The sequence below is a fragment of the Dunckerocampus dactyliophorus genome, chromosome 16 (genome assembly GCF_027744805.1).
Source record: "Dunckerocampus dactyliophorus isolate RoL2022-P2 chromosome 16, RoL_Ddac_1.1, whole genome shotgun sequence".
Classification (NCBI taxonomy): Eukaryota; Metazoa; Chordata; class Actinopteri; order Syngnathiformes; family Syngnathidae; genus Dunckerocampus; species Dunckerocampus dactyliophorus.
Window position 1 is genome coordinate 2809864 of NC_072834.1, and position 13845 is coordinate 2823708.

Here is a 13845-nt window from a genome sequence, read left to right on the forward strand (position 1 = left end):
TATCAAACTACTTCCTGTTTACAGTAGGACAAGGCCTCCCTTTCAAAGCCATGTGAGAACTTCTGGACTCGTTTACCACTTATTGAAACTAAATAATACAGTATATTTGCCATTACTAGTGAATAACTACGCTAGTAAATCTCAACGTCCAATTTGGGACTCAAACACATTCTTTTATTTCGAAAGACGACAGTGTTTCCGGTATGAACAGTTGGAGCTTGACTTATAAGGTGCCCTTCACCCATAAGAAGCCACTTAAAGCTGTTTTCACATACGTACAGATTATTATGTCATTATTTTATGCAATCAAATAGCAGGTAGCCATATGGTTTGATTTTGGATTGCTACTGTTTAATTTAGATGAGCTTGAAAACAATAACGTACAAGTACGGTTGTCCCTCGCCACCTTGCGGTTTGAATATCATGGCTTCACTCTATCACGGTTTTTAAAAACACATAAATTAGTAAATCCTGCACTTTCATCGTTGAATGCAGCTCATTATTAGTAAAATAACATGCATATTTAAGCCAATGTTACGTCGTTTTGCCTTAATTAAGCATTTCCGTGCATAAAAATAGCTACGTGAACTAAAATACAAATATAAGGCATTCAAAAGACGAATTCAAAGAAGTTGGCGTAGTATTCTACACTGGTCACTAGGTGTCACTAATGTTACTGTAATGTTCGGTGAGACGCACACAAGCACCAGAAAACCACCACTTGATTGGCAGAACGACAGTGTCAGGAGTGCAGGATCCCAGAATGCAGACACAAGATGGTCCGTGTAACACAAGCTTTATTCATAACAAAAAGTGTTCCACAAGAAAACGTACAAAAACACAAAAGTACAACAAAAACACCGGGCCAAGCCACGGGAAAAATGTTATATGAAAACTAAGACGCTGCTAACCACGGAAATATCCAAGCACAGCCGTGAAACAGGCTGGCAAAAAATACAAAGAACAAAAAATCACTGCAAAAAATGTTAACATAATGAATTGAATTATTTACCGCCGTTATCGCACTTTTTTAACAGCCCCACTTTTTACTCTTATTTTGTCTACTTCACTTTTGAGTCCCCGAATACCAGAAAACTCCCCAACGACGCCAGAAAAAGTCACTAGAAAATATTTGCCTCTGAGAAGATTATTTTCTCGGGCGGGGGGGTTGTAATGTCGCCAGTGAGCGATGGCCAAGTGAGCAATGCTGCACCACACACACCCCCACCCCCCCCACCCCCCCATATGAATACACAGTAATTATTACACAGCACATGTACATGTACATGACTGTGCGATGCAGTTCAGTCATGTCTCAGGCAGATGGGGCTGCCTTTCCAGCTTCCAAAGAGGCCAACGTTTACAACACTGTGCAACTTAGGGAGCTAGAAAAAGAGTTACAGTACTCCGGTCTACAGTATTTAGAAATCTCTTGCTAAAAAAATCACTCCCAAGGTTTGAACTGCACTTGCGAGCTTCAGCGGCAAGCCCGGAGTCAAAGGTGAGGTAGATAAGGGCTAATGAAATCCCACATTGAGTGAGATAAGAGCTCAATTGGGAGGAGAAGAAGACGAGACCTTGGACCCACTTCACTTGTCTCCTTTTGCTTCCCACCAGCTGCAGTAGTGGAAGTGTTCCGTCATTCCTCGTGGACAACATGAAGATTGCTTTCGCCCCCATGGACGTGCCCCTCCGCAGGAGACTGCAGACTGTTGCGGTGCTGCAGTGGGTCTTCTCCTTCCTTGGCTTGGGTGAGTGTGTGTCACGTTATGGCGGGGTGTGGTGGAGTATCAACAACATGGCAGACGTCTTTCTTCTTCTTTGTCAAACGAGTTGGCTCAAGACCAGTCAGTTCTCCTCCGAGGTAGAATTAAATCTCAGCGGCTTGAGAAAAATAAAGACATTTGTATTTTTACCAAGCAGTAAAGTAATATAACTTGATTACGGTGTGTAATTACTGTACAGGCTCCAAATCACTGCTCTTGTTGCTTTTCTCTCCTCAGCACCCACATGTATCTTCCTGTTCTTCTATCTGCTGTTCACTCGCTTCTGGTTGGTCAGCGTGCTCTACTCTGTCTGGTGGTTCTTTGACTATGACACTCCTGCACGTGGAGGGCGCAGGGTGCCTTACTTGTGTGGCATCAGAATTTGGGACTACATGCGGGATTATTTTCCCGTCAAGGTGAGACTGAGACTGCTTCTGCTGTTCGGAGCCAACCTTTAAAGGAAAACTGCACTTTTTTTTAGAATTCTTCCCATCCTCCACAATCCTTATGTGAAACACGACCACACATGTCTTTCCTGAGACAGCTAACAATGTGGGAGCTAACAATGCACGCTATGGGACACTCCTGTTTTGATTATCAAGCCCCCAAAAAACACCAACAATGTTCTATTTACATAACTGACCTGTATAGAAACCAAGATACAGGGACAGCGTTATTGTAGCTGGTAACACGAAGAACTATTTCTCTGGCGTAGTGACGCAGCATCTCACGCCCCTACCAAAAGGTAACAAGCCCACTCCAAAACAATGTGATATGAACAACTATGAATAGACAACCAAATGATCTGTAAAGTATTAGCCCACATTCCATGTTTTCTTCGTACACGGCTAGAGGAACTGTGCCTATAGCTGTGATATCAGGCGCTATGTGCTCCATGTATCAGAATCAATATCATGGTGACTTGCTCGATGGACACTTGTCCATCTGGTCTGGGGCGTCTTTCCCAGCTGATCTTGGGTAGGTGGAAAAAAGTTTCTATCTCTGCAGGGTTTGTAAGCGCTAACAATTCTTCCTTCGTTGTGATGCAGCCTCTCGAGGAATGTCCTTCTCGCCACGTACGCGAAGCCTTTCCATCGATGGCAACGCCGCATGCCACTCCACTCCAAACACTGCATTTCTATTGTCGCGGCTTGGCAAGCTCCACATTTACACGGTGTCGTGCCGCTTCACTCTCTCTTCTTGCCCGCTCAGCTTCTAAACACTGCAGCTCAACCTCCGTATATTCAGGCTCAAAAAGATAAGGTTCTGGATCCTCAAAAGTTGTCAGCGGCGGCGTCTCCCACGAAGAAAAATACACGCGCTTTCTATGCTGCTTTTGACAGAAGCAGCGTCCCGTCAGTGAGCTCTGTGAAAACAACGGGATTTTTCTCTCTTTAGAACGCACAGAAAAGGGAAGGACGTGTGTTCGTGTGTCACATAAAAGATGGTGGATGATGGGAGAAAATCCATAAAAAGTGCAGTTTTCCTTTGCATTGTAAAGTTATAAAAACAGATAAAAAGAGCCAGCTCGTTACTGCACGTATGGGACATGCTTATTCCTCCTATAAAGTCGTCTGAAAAAGTCTCCAAAACGTGCCAACAATGCCCCATTTACAAATAATGTGACATGTTAACCAAGCTGCAGCGACATTGCTATTATTTTTACTAACATTGTTACGCCCGTCGAACTACATTACTGCTGTATTGACATTTAGCCATAACACACCGTCTAGCTACTAGCTGGCTAGCAACTAGCTTCGCCACAGGCTCGCCCGTAGTGCGTCAGCGTCGCGCTCACAACGCCTCAGACGCTACCAAAAGCTAAGGCTACATAGACGAGATGCCGCCACTGCTGCTGCTGTGGAAACGTTTGGAAACGTCAGCGCTTGGGGTAGGCGTTCGTTTCTACGACGTTGCCGTGTGAAATCAACGTTGTTGGACGTTTTTGGAGGTGTTTTTAATAGCGCTCTGTGTAGGCGGCTTACGTGTATCCCCTTACGTGCTCTACTGAGCTTTTTATCTGTTTTTTTATCTTTAAAACACACAGAAAAGAGAAAGACGTGTTCATGTTTCATGTAAGGATTGTGGATGATGGGCAAAATTCCCAAAAAAGTGCAGTTTTTCTTGAAGTCCATGGGGTGGGTCCATCTTGACCTCACCTTGCTGTGACCCATTATATCTACTCCTTCATCCAATAAGTGGCCAGCAAGCGGACCAGTAACGTTGTTGCTTTGCATACAGTGAGGAAAATAAGTATTCGTAAGTTTATCCCCCCTTTCAAAGATGTGAAGTCCATTATTTTTTGGTAGGTTTGTTTTAACAGAGTAAAAATAACATGAAATAAAGGTTATAGATCCCCTACACACAAATTAGCCGTGTTCCTTTAGGAAAGTACTCCTAATGTCATAAAAGACTGTCACAGAAACAATATCGTCTATTCAAACCTCCCCGCCGCCATGGGCAAGACCAAAGAGCTATCAGAGGACAACAGCGACAAGGCCGTCGATCTGCTCAAGACCGGAATGGATTACAAGACCGCCAACAAGAAGCTTGGCGAGAAAGAAAGAGACCGCCATTATTGGTTATCGGTTAGTGATGTCAAGGGAGTTGGCAGCACAGTCAGCAGGAAAAGCATTAGTACTTCTTTTCCCCACACTAAGTAAATGAAATGAATAGTAAATTCAAGCCCGTGACGAGTGTATGGCAACTTCAGGCTCATCTTTAGAAGCATGAAGTCTGCCTGACTTGCGTCATCTGTGAAGTCCAGATTGTAGAGTTCTGAAGTGATCCCACTTGTTGAAAAGAGAAGATAACTCGCTAGATTAGCGCTCAGAATGCTGCAAGAGCAGATGTGCTAATAAGGAAGCATCAGAGGTGGTTGCAGAGTGAATTTTCCCTCAGTCTGGTGGTCTTTTTCTGGAAATGCTGATAGCATGAAGTAACTTGCTGTGTGTGGTTTCTACACTCCACTGTCAGGGTTGCATCATGTTGTTGTGGATGGTCCACCCCCGACTGTGATACTCTTCTCTTTTTTTTTAAATAAAACACGCTAATGTAGGTCAAGACATAACAAGCAGTTAAATATAGTTCAAGAAAAATACTCCATACCACACTAAAATGGAGGGGGCGGTACATGCACAGTGGAACCTTGGTGAGCATCACTAATCCGCTCCAGAAGGTCCGACTCCCCCCATAGCAAACAATCTAAATTCAATTAATCCATTCCAGAAAGACAAACATGTTAACGCAAAACACCTTTTCATAGTTTTGCAATTATAGTTTTACAAGCGTATTTAAAGGATGGATGAAAGGAATGCTTGATAAAAAATGCATGCAAGGCGAGGCGAAATGAGCTGAAAAACCGAGGTTCCTCTGTATTTTCACTTCGACAATCAATAGAAGAAAGATGCTGTTATAACTAATTATTTCAGGAATAATTAATTAACAAATTATTATTTTTAAAAATTGTAGATGTTTTTGAAAGTTGCCACAATTTAAATGATTGAATCAATTATTCTTGTTTATCCAATCTCTGTATAAATGCCATTTTATGGCCTTTTTGTTACTAATTCATTAGAAAGTTACTCCTAGCAGATGATTGATTCTATACATTTGTCAATCTACAATTGGAATCAGTGACTCCTGCTTACTGGGATTATATTGATAGTCAGTTAAAAGCAATTATAAGAGTAGATGATTTTTCAAAAGGTGTTTCATTTCTCATTTTATTTAAATTATTCCAGAATGTCCGATTCAAGGCCAATATACGTACAGCGTGTTACTACTTATCTGTTGTTTTTCCCCCTAAGGCATCCTAAGCCTTCTCTTTAGTCATTTGGGTCCCTCTTGTGGTCCAGCACTAACAGTGCATATCCATGCAATCAGGTTGTTATCATCTCGTGATGAAGTGGAACAGTTTTTTGTTGCGTTTAAAGTAGGAGGGTTTGTGAGCGGCTTGCTGCTGACTGCATCTCACACTTTTCAAGCTTCTGGCTTCTAAAGAGCGCAGCCGAGTTTGTGAACTCAGCTGGACTGCTAAGGTGTCAAGAAACACTACTGACAGCCATAAACTACTTTGGGAAAAAGGTGCAGGAAGAAGAATCCGTGGGAATGATAGTATTATTAATAAATACACTCTGGTGCAGATCCGGATCAAGGAGTATAAAGATGAATTTACGTGCTTTAAGTTGCCACGCTAAGGAGTGCAGCGGGACACGTCATGGTTTGTCATGGCTTTGCCGCAAGTCTTCTGTGATCTTCATAGATCTTCATCACTTGGGCTCAACCGCTTTAGTACAGGTGTACCTAATATAGTGAAAGTGTTGTTCATCTCCACACAGACTTGTGCAGTTGACATTTGCGATACAGCATTCACAGGTTGCAGATTTTTGGTCAAAAAAATCCTTTTAATTATTATTTTTTGTCCGAAAATAGGTCGTTTTTTCCCTCTCGTTCACCATCAGCAGGGTTGGCCATCGTTTGAATTCGAACAATTCCCTTTCCGATTCCTCGTTGAGATTCCTAGCGATTCTCGATTCCGATGCTTTTCAGAGTAATGGGCGCAACACACGGGAGGCGACAAACGACTGCGATTGGCGAAACTGATCGGCAACACGTAGCGAACATGCACGCGGGCGGCGACGTGTAAGTATTTTTATGACGCCCTTATTTTTTAACACAAGTAAACAGGAAGTAGCCCAAAGCACTCTTATTTTGGAGGCTGGAAGTGTGTTGTGTGGGTTGACCGCTGCTACCAGAGACGTACTGTGCAGATTAATAAACTTGTCCTCTCGGGCTTACAAGGAAGTTCCACATCAGCGAGCCTCCTGATACCAACGGTTACGGTTGACCAGAAACACGTGTCATTCATTCCTGGACTTCCCTGATTCTGACTGCTGAGAGGAAGTCGGACGGAGCGCATCAAAGATGGGGTTATTTATTTATTTCTACGCCACGAATGTGTGAACATTAATCACGTCGGTCGTGCACCCTTGTTTGCACGATATCGTTGTGTTGCACCGAGCCGACCGCTCTTTTTCCAAACTTCTTAGCAGCTTCTTCTTCATTGGTGTTTGCGGCTATTTCTTCCGGTCGGCAAAGTGGGCATTGAAACTAGGAATCAAAATAGAAACATGAACGATCCAAGAATGGAAGTGTTCCAATCGATGCTCGATACTCGATACTCCATGCCCAACACGACATATTATCCGATAACGGTGCCGAATCGATACTGTAATGGTGCCCGAACCGGCACTGAAATGAGACACAGATATCTACTCAGATTTCCGGTCTGGTTGCAACCGTTTATGTTGGCATGTTGCCATTGTGGTACCGATTTTCAGTACCCTTCCCTGCTCAGATGAATCGGATCAGGCTGACGTGCTCCAACATATCCGAACAACCACTTTTCCTGGCTTCACCGTGATCCAAAAACACGGAAAACAACAGCAATTCAACAACGTCTCACTCACCTAACGTGTCAACGTGCCAGTGAATCAGGATCAGTGAATGGATCCTCAAGCAGTCACGTGATTGATTTTGGCAATGAAGCAGTTGGTGTTACCAACGACTCGAGCTTTGAGGCAGTGGTCCTGGGGTGCGAAGCACGTATGGAAGCGTCACTGCCATCACTAGCCCTAAAAACCTTGAAGTATTTTTGTGGTGTGATCAACATCGTAAATGAGGAGATAAGATAATGCCAGTGTTTTCATGTTTCAAGGAGATAGTGACAGGCACAGAAGGTCAGCAGTGAACATCCGTCCTGTTCACCATTTGTTTTCCCTCTGTGGAAAAAACATCTCCACGTCTCCCTGAAGGTATGGTCAGGAGCCAGGTCACCTTCCCACATCACTGCTGGTTGATTTTCTTTCTGACGAGGCTGTATATCGAGTGAAGAAGCCAATCGGTGTCGTATTGTCTCCACATTGTTGGTGTTTAGGACAAGCAGGAGGCCCCAAGTTCAGTTAATCATTGGCTTCACTTCCACTTACAGACCATGACGTTGGGTTTTTTTCAGTGCTCTAGTCACCAATGTAGAATGTTCTTTCAGTCCCAAAACATTTGATGGCGTCACAAACAATCACTTTGGGCTGATACCTAGGAACTCCATTTGATATGATGACATGATCGATACAGTAACTAGGGGCAGTTCTGAAGCCAGCATAAGCATTTTTAAGTGCTGCCCCCCTTCGGCTCTAACCAAAAAAATATAGGAACACCACCTGGTAGCTGATGTTACCAACAGTGGTTTACAGGAACAAATTCAGCAAATAATTGTGTACAGTGTTCCCTCATTTATCGCTGAGGACAGGTTCCCAAAATAGCCCGCAATAAGTGAAATACACAAAGTAGCCGACTTCATCTTTTTACAGTTATTATGCACTCCCGATCAGTATCTTAACACCAGTTGAAAAATTGCTAGAATTTGCATTTTGCACATTTGGATCTTAATGAGGTTCTACTGTAAGTAGAGCTACAATAGGCAAAAGCAAGAACCACTTTTCTTGGTATTCCCATTTTTCAGAATGCAAGATGCCTTTGATCTAAAGAGTTCTAACTACTTCCACATTTCTCAAACGATTCAGACCCTTCCAGAGTCAAAATTCTCAACTCATTCGGGACATTTAGCCTTCCTGGTACATTGCGCTATCATGCTAGGTGTTAGCATGCTAACATTAGCATACAACCATTTTTTGCTATTTTCACGGATAGACACATACACTTAGCACTATTATGCTACGTGTTGGCATTATAATGTTAGCATGTTAGCATTGCTGGCATGTTAACATTAGCATAGTAGCATTTTTAGCTATTTTAATAGGTAGACACTTATATAAAGACTTAGCACTATCATGCTAAGTGTTAGCATGCTGACATTACCATAGTAGCATTTTTGCCATTTTCATAGCTAGACGCATATATAAACCCGCAGCACTATTATGGTACGTGTTATCATGCTAATGTTAGCATGTTAGCATTACGACTTGTAAGTACTCAAACATTTCAACCGTATGACTTTGGCCTCGACTCGCCATGTCTTGTCTTGAATTGAGACCCGACGTGGACTTGCACGTCTTTGACTCCAGACTTGAGATTAAAGACTTAATGGCATGTGCACAGACACAACAGCAGTCTCAGAGAAGCGGCCGACAATTTGGAGTCATTGTGTTGTTACAGTACCGGTATATGATAGGCTATATATTCAATAACAGCTTACGTTAGTAGCTAAACTTTGCCAAATCTTTATTCAACGTTCCAAAAATTCACATTTACATTTTACATTTTCTACACTAAAAATTCATATTGAAATTAACGCAGTCATAATGTTTTCCAACAATTTCCCACAGCCTAAAAATTCTCACCTTTCCTGTAATTCCATATTTTCCTTCAGCATTATGTGCAAATCAATATTTGTCAATATTCAAAGCTGGAGAAGCTCAATATTGAATTTCTTATGGATATCCCATGCAGTCATCCCTCGTCACTTTGCAGTTTGAATTTATCTAGTTTTTTCCAAAATATATGAATTCACAAATCATGCTGTTTTGTGGTTGAACACGGGCTCATGGGCTCTGGGCTCATTCAGCATGTCATGCATGAACGCAGCATGAACGAAACATATTAGATTAGAGGTATTAAAAGCAGACGCCTCACTCCCCCCCTCGCATAACCAGCACTTTCATATTGCAGATTTACAATCCAATACTGAGCTAGCAAGCTTATATCATATCATTATTGGCAGAAAAAATGGTAACGATATGAACCGCTAATACTGTACCTGCCAACTGATTTACATTATATCGTTCGCTCGGTTTATATCGTTCATATCGTTGTTATCAGACATCGGGATTCAAAGCAGGTGGAATGTCTCCATTGCGACTTGTCTCCAACACTTCCCATGACGGTACATCATCCAATGTCAACAATCTCTCTCTTTTACTCAAAAGACATCTTAAGTAGTCACACATCAGCTGCTGCCATCCAACCTGATCACAATCTGATTAGAAATGCCCATTAAAAGCCACTCATGCAATGATGGAGAAGAACTCTGCTTCTCTTTTCCCCGACATTGCTTCTTTGTCCAAGTATTAACGTAGCGTACAGTCACATGCTGGCGGGAATACCACGGAAAGGGGTGGAGAGAGATTTAAAGGTTGGAAAAATTGGAAATGACTTTCTGACTTTCTTTTTCTGTCTGCTTTCACATGTCGACAAATATTAGCTGAGTTTGTGCAGACCTGAAATATACTTTGTGTCTTTAGAGGCATGAAATGGGCAGGAAGGTGTCTAACAGAGCAACAGGTTTAACGAGCTATCGAGCGCTTGCAAACAATTCAGCTTCATTGGGGTCATCAGGTGGGCACCCTCCTTCATTGGTGTTTCCATGACGACACCTCCAGAAGCATCATTGGCAACACCTGGCGCCCCAGGTGTGTCCCCCTCTGCTTTCAACCCTTCTGTGCCCCTGCAGATGTGGCGCCTCTTCACCGAGACCACCGACTAGCTTCCTCTGCTGCTTTGGTGGTTCGGCGTAGAGCTTGGCCTGGAATTCCTGAGTCATGAAGCAGCCTGACTTCAGACTCATCATGAGGGCTTGAGCAATGCATTCTTGTAAAATGCCAAATGAATTCATGGATATGACGCTGGTTAATATTTCACAGCATATCTTAGTCTCCAAATACTGTTCCATGTAAATATGCCCCCTGGGCGCTGGAGGACTTGGAGAGATCGTTGAGGAGATTGTTGAGTGGTTAACTGGTTGTTTAGGTGTAACAGCAGTATGAGCTTGCTTGTCTTTAAGTATTGCAGTTGGACAGTCCAAATATTTGTCTAAAAGGAGTGAGTGGGTTTATGAAGGGTGGTTTTAGGTGGCTACTCAGCGCGTTTGTGTTGATGGCAGGACACGAGGGTCCAAAGAACAGATAGCTGGTGAAGCGAGGACAAGAGACACATGCATGAGCTCCATACAGCCGGGTGGCCACTGACCAGCAATCTCCAAAAATACTCCACGTGCTCTGCAGCAGTGTTGTGTCACAACGCACCCAGTTCATGAGAAGGGACGTTACATGACACTGGAGACATACGAGAATGAAATGAGACAAGATTTTAACGTTACTATTAAGAAAAGTACAATGAAAAAATATACAAAATATATGACGATGTATTGCAATCTACAACTTTAATTACACTCATCTGCACTCTGTGTGTATGCTTGCAGCCCCGCCTCCACCCACCGAGACAAAGAGACTGTATGACTAACAAGAGGGCTCATGCCGTTGTCCTGTGGAATAAACGTGCTAAAACCAATGCACAGAGTGAACCTACTCCCTGCCTATTTGGGGGACAGACACACGTCCACATGGCAATATATTGAGGCCGGCAAAATGATCAAGTTCATTTTCATATTCTCTACCAGTCCAGGGCGTACCCCGACTCTCTCCCAAAATCAGCTGGGATAGGCTCCAGCATGCCGCAGTGACCCTAGTGAGGATAAGGGTAAAATGGGTGGATGGGTTTTCATATGTTATGTGATGAATTTATTTATTTATTACCATCCCAGACCTAGTGCCCAGGAGACGTTCATCCATCCGTCCATCCATCCATCCGTCCATCCTTCCATCCATCCATCCATCCATCCATCCATCCATCCATCCATCCATCCATCCATCCATCCATCCATCCATCCATCCATCCATCCGTTCATCCTTCCATCCATCCATCCATCCATCCATCCATCCATCCATCCATCCATCCATCCATCCATCCAACCATCTTCAGTGCTGCTCATCCTAATAAGGGTCGTGAGTATGCTGGAGCCTATCCCAGCTTACTTCGGGCGGAAGCGTGGTCCACCCTGGACCGGTCGCCTGCCAATCGCAGGGACACCCAGCAGACATTTTTTCTCTGAATGACACATCTCGTTTTAATCTTGTGAGATGTTGTGAAACGAGATCTTGTGACCCTCCTAGTAACCAAGTATGGTCTTGCAGGCCTTTCTACCCTCTTAAACGATTGTCCCAGGCTAGTCCGGAAGGATAACTTCTCTTCTCTTCCCAGATCTCCTCGTAACAGCGCACAGAATCCATGACCCTCTCATAGCATTCAATAACCTTTATCCTGAGTGATGGTCGCCACAGTCGAGCAGTTGGACCAAAAAAGCCACCAATGTTGGTGGACGTGTCTCCTCTCTCTGAGCTTTTTCTGATGTTCATTTTCACTTCCTTGGTGATGGCTTTCCTTTTCTTTGGCGCACTGTGACTTGCGAGAGATATAGCAGCTATATTTCTTATTTTATGCTGACCTGAGGGTAAATATTTTAACTAAACACTTTAAAAAAGTTACTTGACTTTTCTTTAACAACATTAACGCTGCGTTCTCGCGGTTCCCTCCAGTTGCTGAAGACAGCTGACCTGGACCCAAGACACAACTATGTCATCGGCTTCCACCCACATGGCATCTTGGTGGCAGGGGCCTTTACCAATTTCTGCACTTACTGCACAGGATTCATGCAGCTATTTCCAGGCATTACCAGCTACCTGCTCATGCTGCCCCTGTGGTTTAGAGCCCCGTTCTTCAGAGACTACATCATGTGTGCAGGTATGCTCCTCACATATTTTTATTTCAAATGAATACTTAATACTTGTTGTACTTAAGAGGTTATTTATTGTACGTTCTCCTGTGGTGGAACTTATATAGGGATATATATATATATATATATTGTGGACATTCTGCATAGGACTCTATGATTTGCTCCTCCAGTGCATAGAACACCTGTTTATGACTTTAACACTATTAGAGCCCTGCAGACATGAAATAACAGCCCTATAGTCACCTTTACAGTCCTATTATTCCTTGTTTACACCACATTGCGCAGGCTATGGGATCACTGCAGGGACATAAGAGATGGCCGCTGCTAGCATAGCAAGCTACCGAGCTAACCAGTTAGCCTCTCCAATTTACTTATTCTAAACTTAAGGAAGTGTTTCAAAGAAGGAGGACAAAGTAAGAAGCCAAAAACTTACCACTGTTTAACTTATCTGGTCGGACGAGCCATGGCTGACTCCATGCAGTGTTAAGGTAATGTAATCGAAGGTCATGTCTTTATATTTTTTGACTAATAATGGGCCATAATCAACCACGAAACAGCGCACATTTATTTAATTAATTTTTGAAAAACGAACGATGTCGACTGTACTTTGATCGATCCTGTCTGTTTTCTGCAGGCCTCATTCCATCTGACAAAGAGAGCGCCAGTTATCCACTCCGACGCAGGGGTGGTGGTAATGCAGTTGTAATAGCCGTCGGCGGCGCCCCGGAGGCCCTTGATGCTCACCCAGGGATGTACAATGTGCTCTTAGCCAAGAAGAAAGGCTTCATTAAAATGGCTATGGAGCACGGGTAAGCGCAGAGGGCCTAATTCGCCAAGGTTTTGTGGCTCCCTACGTCAGTCTCTTCTTTCACACGTAGTCTTACAAAACAGAGGCTTATTCAAGTGCCTCACATGCCATTTCCTGAAAAAGCACGGCGTGTAATGTGGAATCGGTTGGGAATAGACATTTAATATTCTACCAAATTCTATCTATCAAGGCCATCTCCATCCTTAGGTAGAATGTTGCCATCCTCATGTGCTTTCCAGTCTCCTTCCTTGTCCACGTTGTCAGTCACCTTCTCCACCTCGTCTTCTTCACCCTTGCAACATGCCCTGTCCACCCACATCAGTTCTGTCAGAGTTAATTCGATCCATTAAATTGAGATGTTTAGCATCTGCCTTTCCATGGATGTTCCTGCCTCCCGCAGTTCTAGTCCACGTCTCTGCACCGTAGATCATTGTGGCTAACAGGCTACACATTCATCCATTTTTCTTAAATGCAGTAGTGTCATTAGTGTGTCTTGTCACACATGTTCTTTGTACGTTTTTTTTTAAACCCGAACGCTCGCTCTCAAAGACGTATATGTATGCGCCGGAGGCAAAAAGAGGTGATGACGCAAGTGTTCGATAAAAAAGGTCGCGTTTCATGCGGTTTTAAGCCATAAAAACGGCCAAAGGTGGCAGAAGCGCATTTGCTGAGAGCTCGGCGTG

The 13845-nt window shown here is 43.4% G+C and overlaps 1 protein-coding gene across 4 annotated transcripts in view; it reads left to right on the forward strand.

The window, feature by feature from the left end:
- Window positions 1-13845, forward strand: part of mogat2 (monoacylglycerol O-acyltransferase 2) — a 49889-nt gene that overhangs the window by 33243 nt on the left and 2801 nt on the right. For 2 of the 4 annotated variants that reach the window (XM_054755848.1, XM_054755850.1), the window contains 4 exons: window positions 1618-1751; window positions 2004-2182; window positions 12158-12362; window positions 12989-13163. In XM_054755848.1, coding sequence (XP_054611823.1) covers window positions 1658-1751; window positions 2004-2182; window positions 12158-12362; window positions 12989-13163 — 653 coding nt within the window. In that variant the 5' untranslated portion in view covers window positions 1618-1657. Of the gene's footprint in view, window positions 1-1429; window positions 1752-2003; window positions 2183-12157; window positions 12363-12988; window positions 13164-13845 lie in introns of those variants that run through there. The other 2 variants (XM_054755851.1, XM_054755849.1) reach the window with 2 other exon arrangements.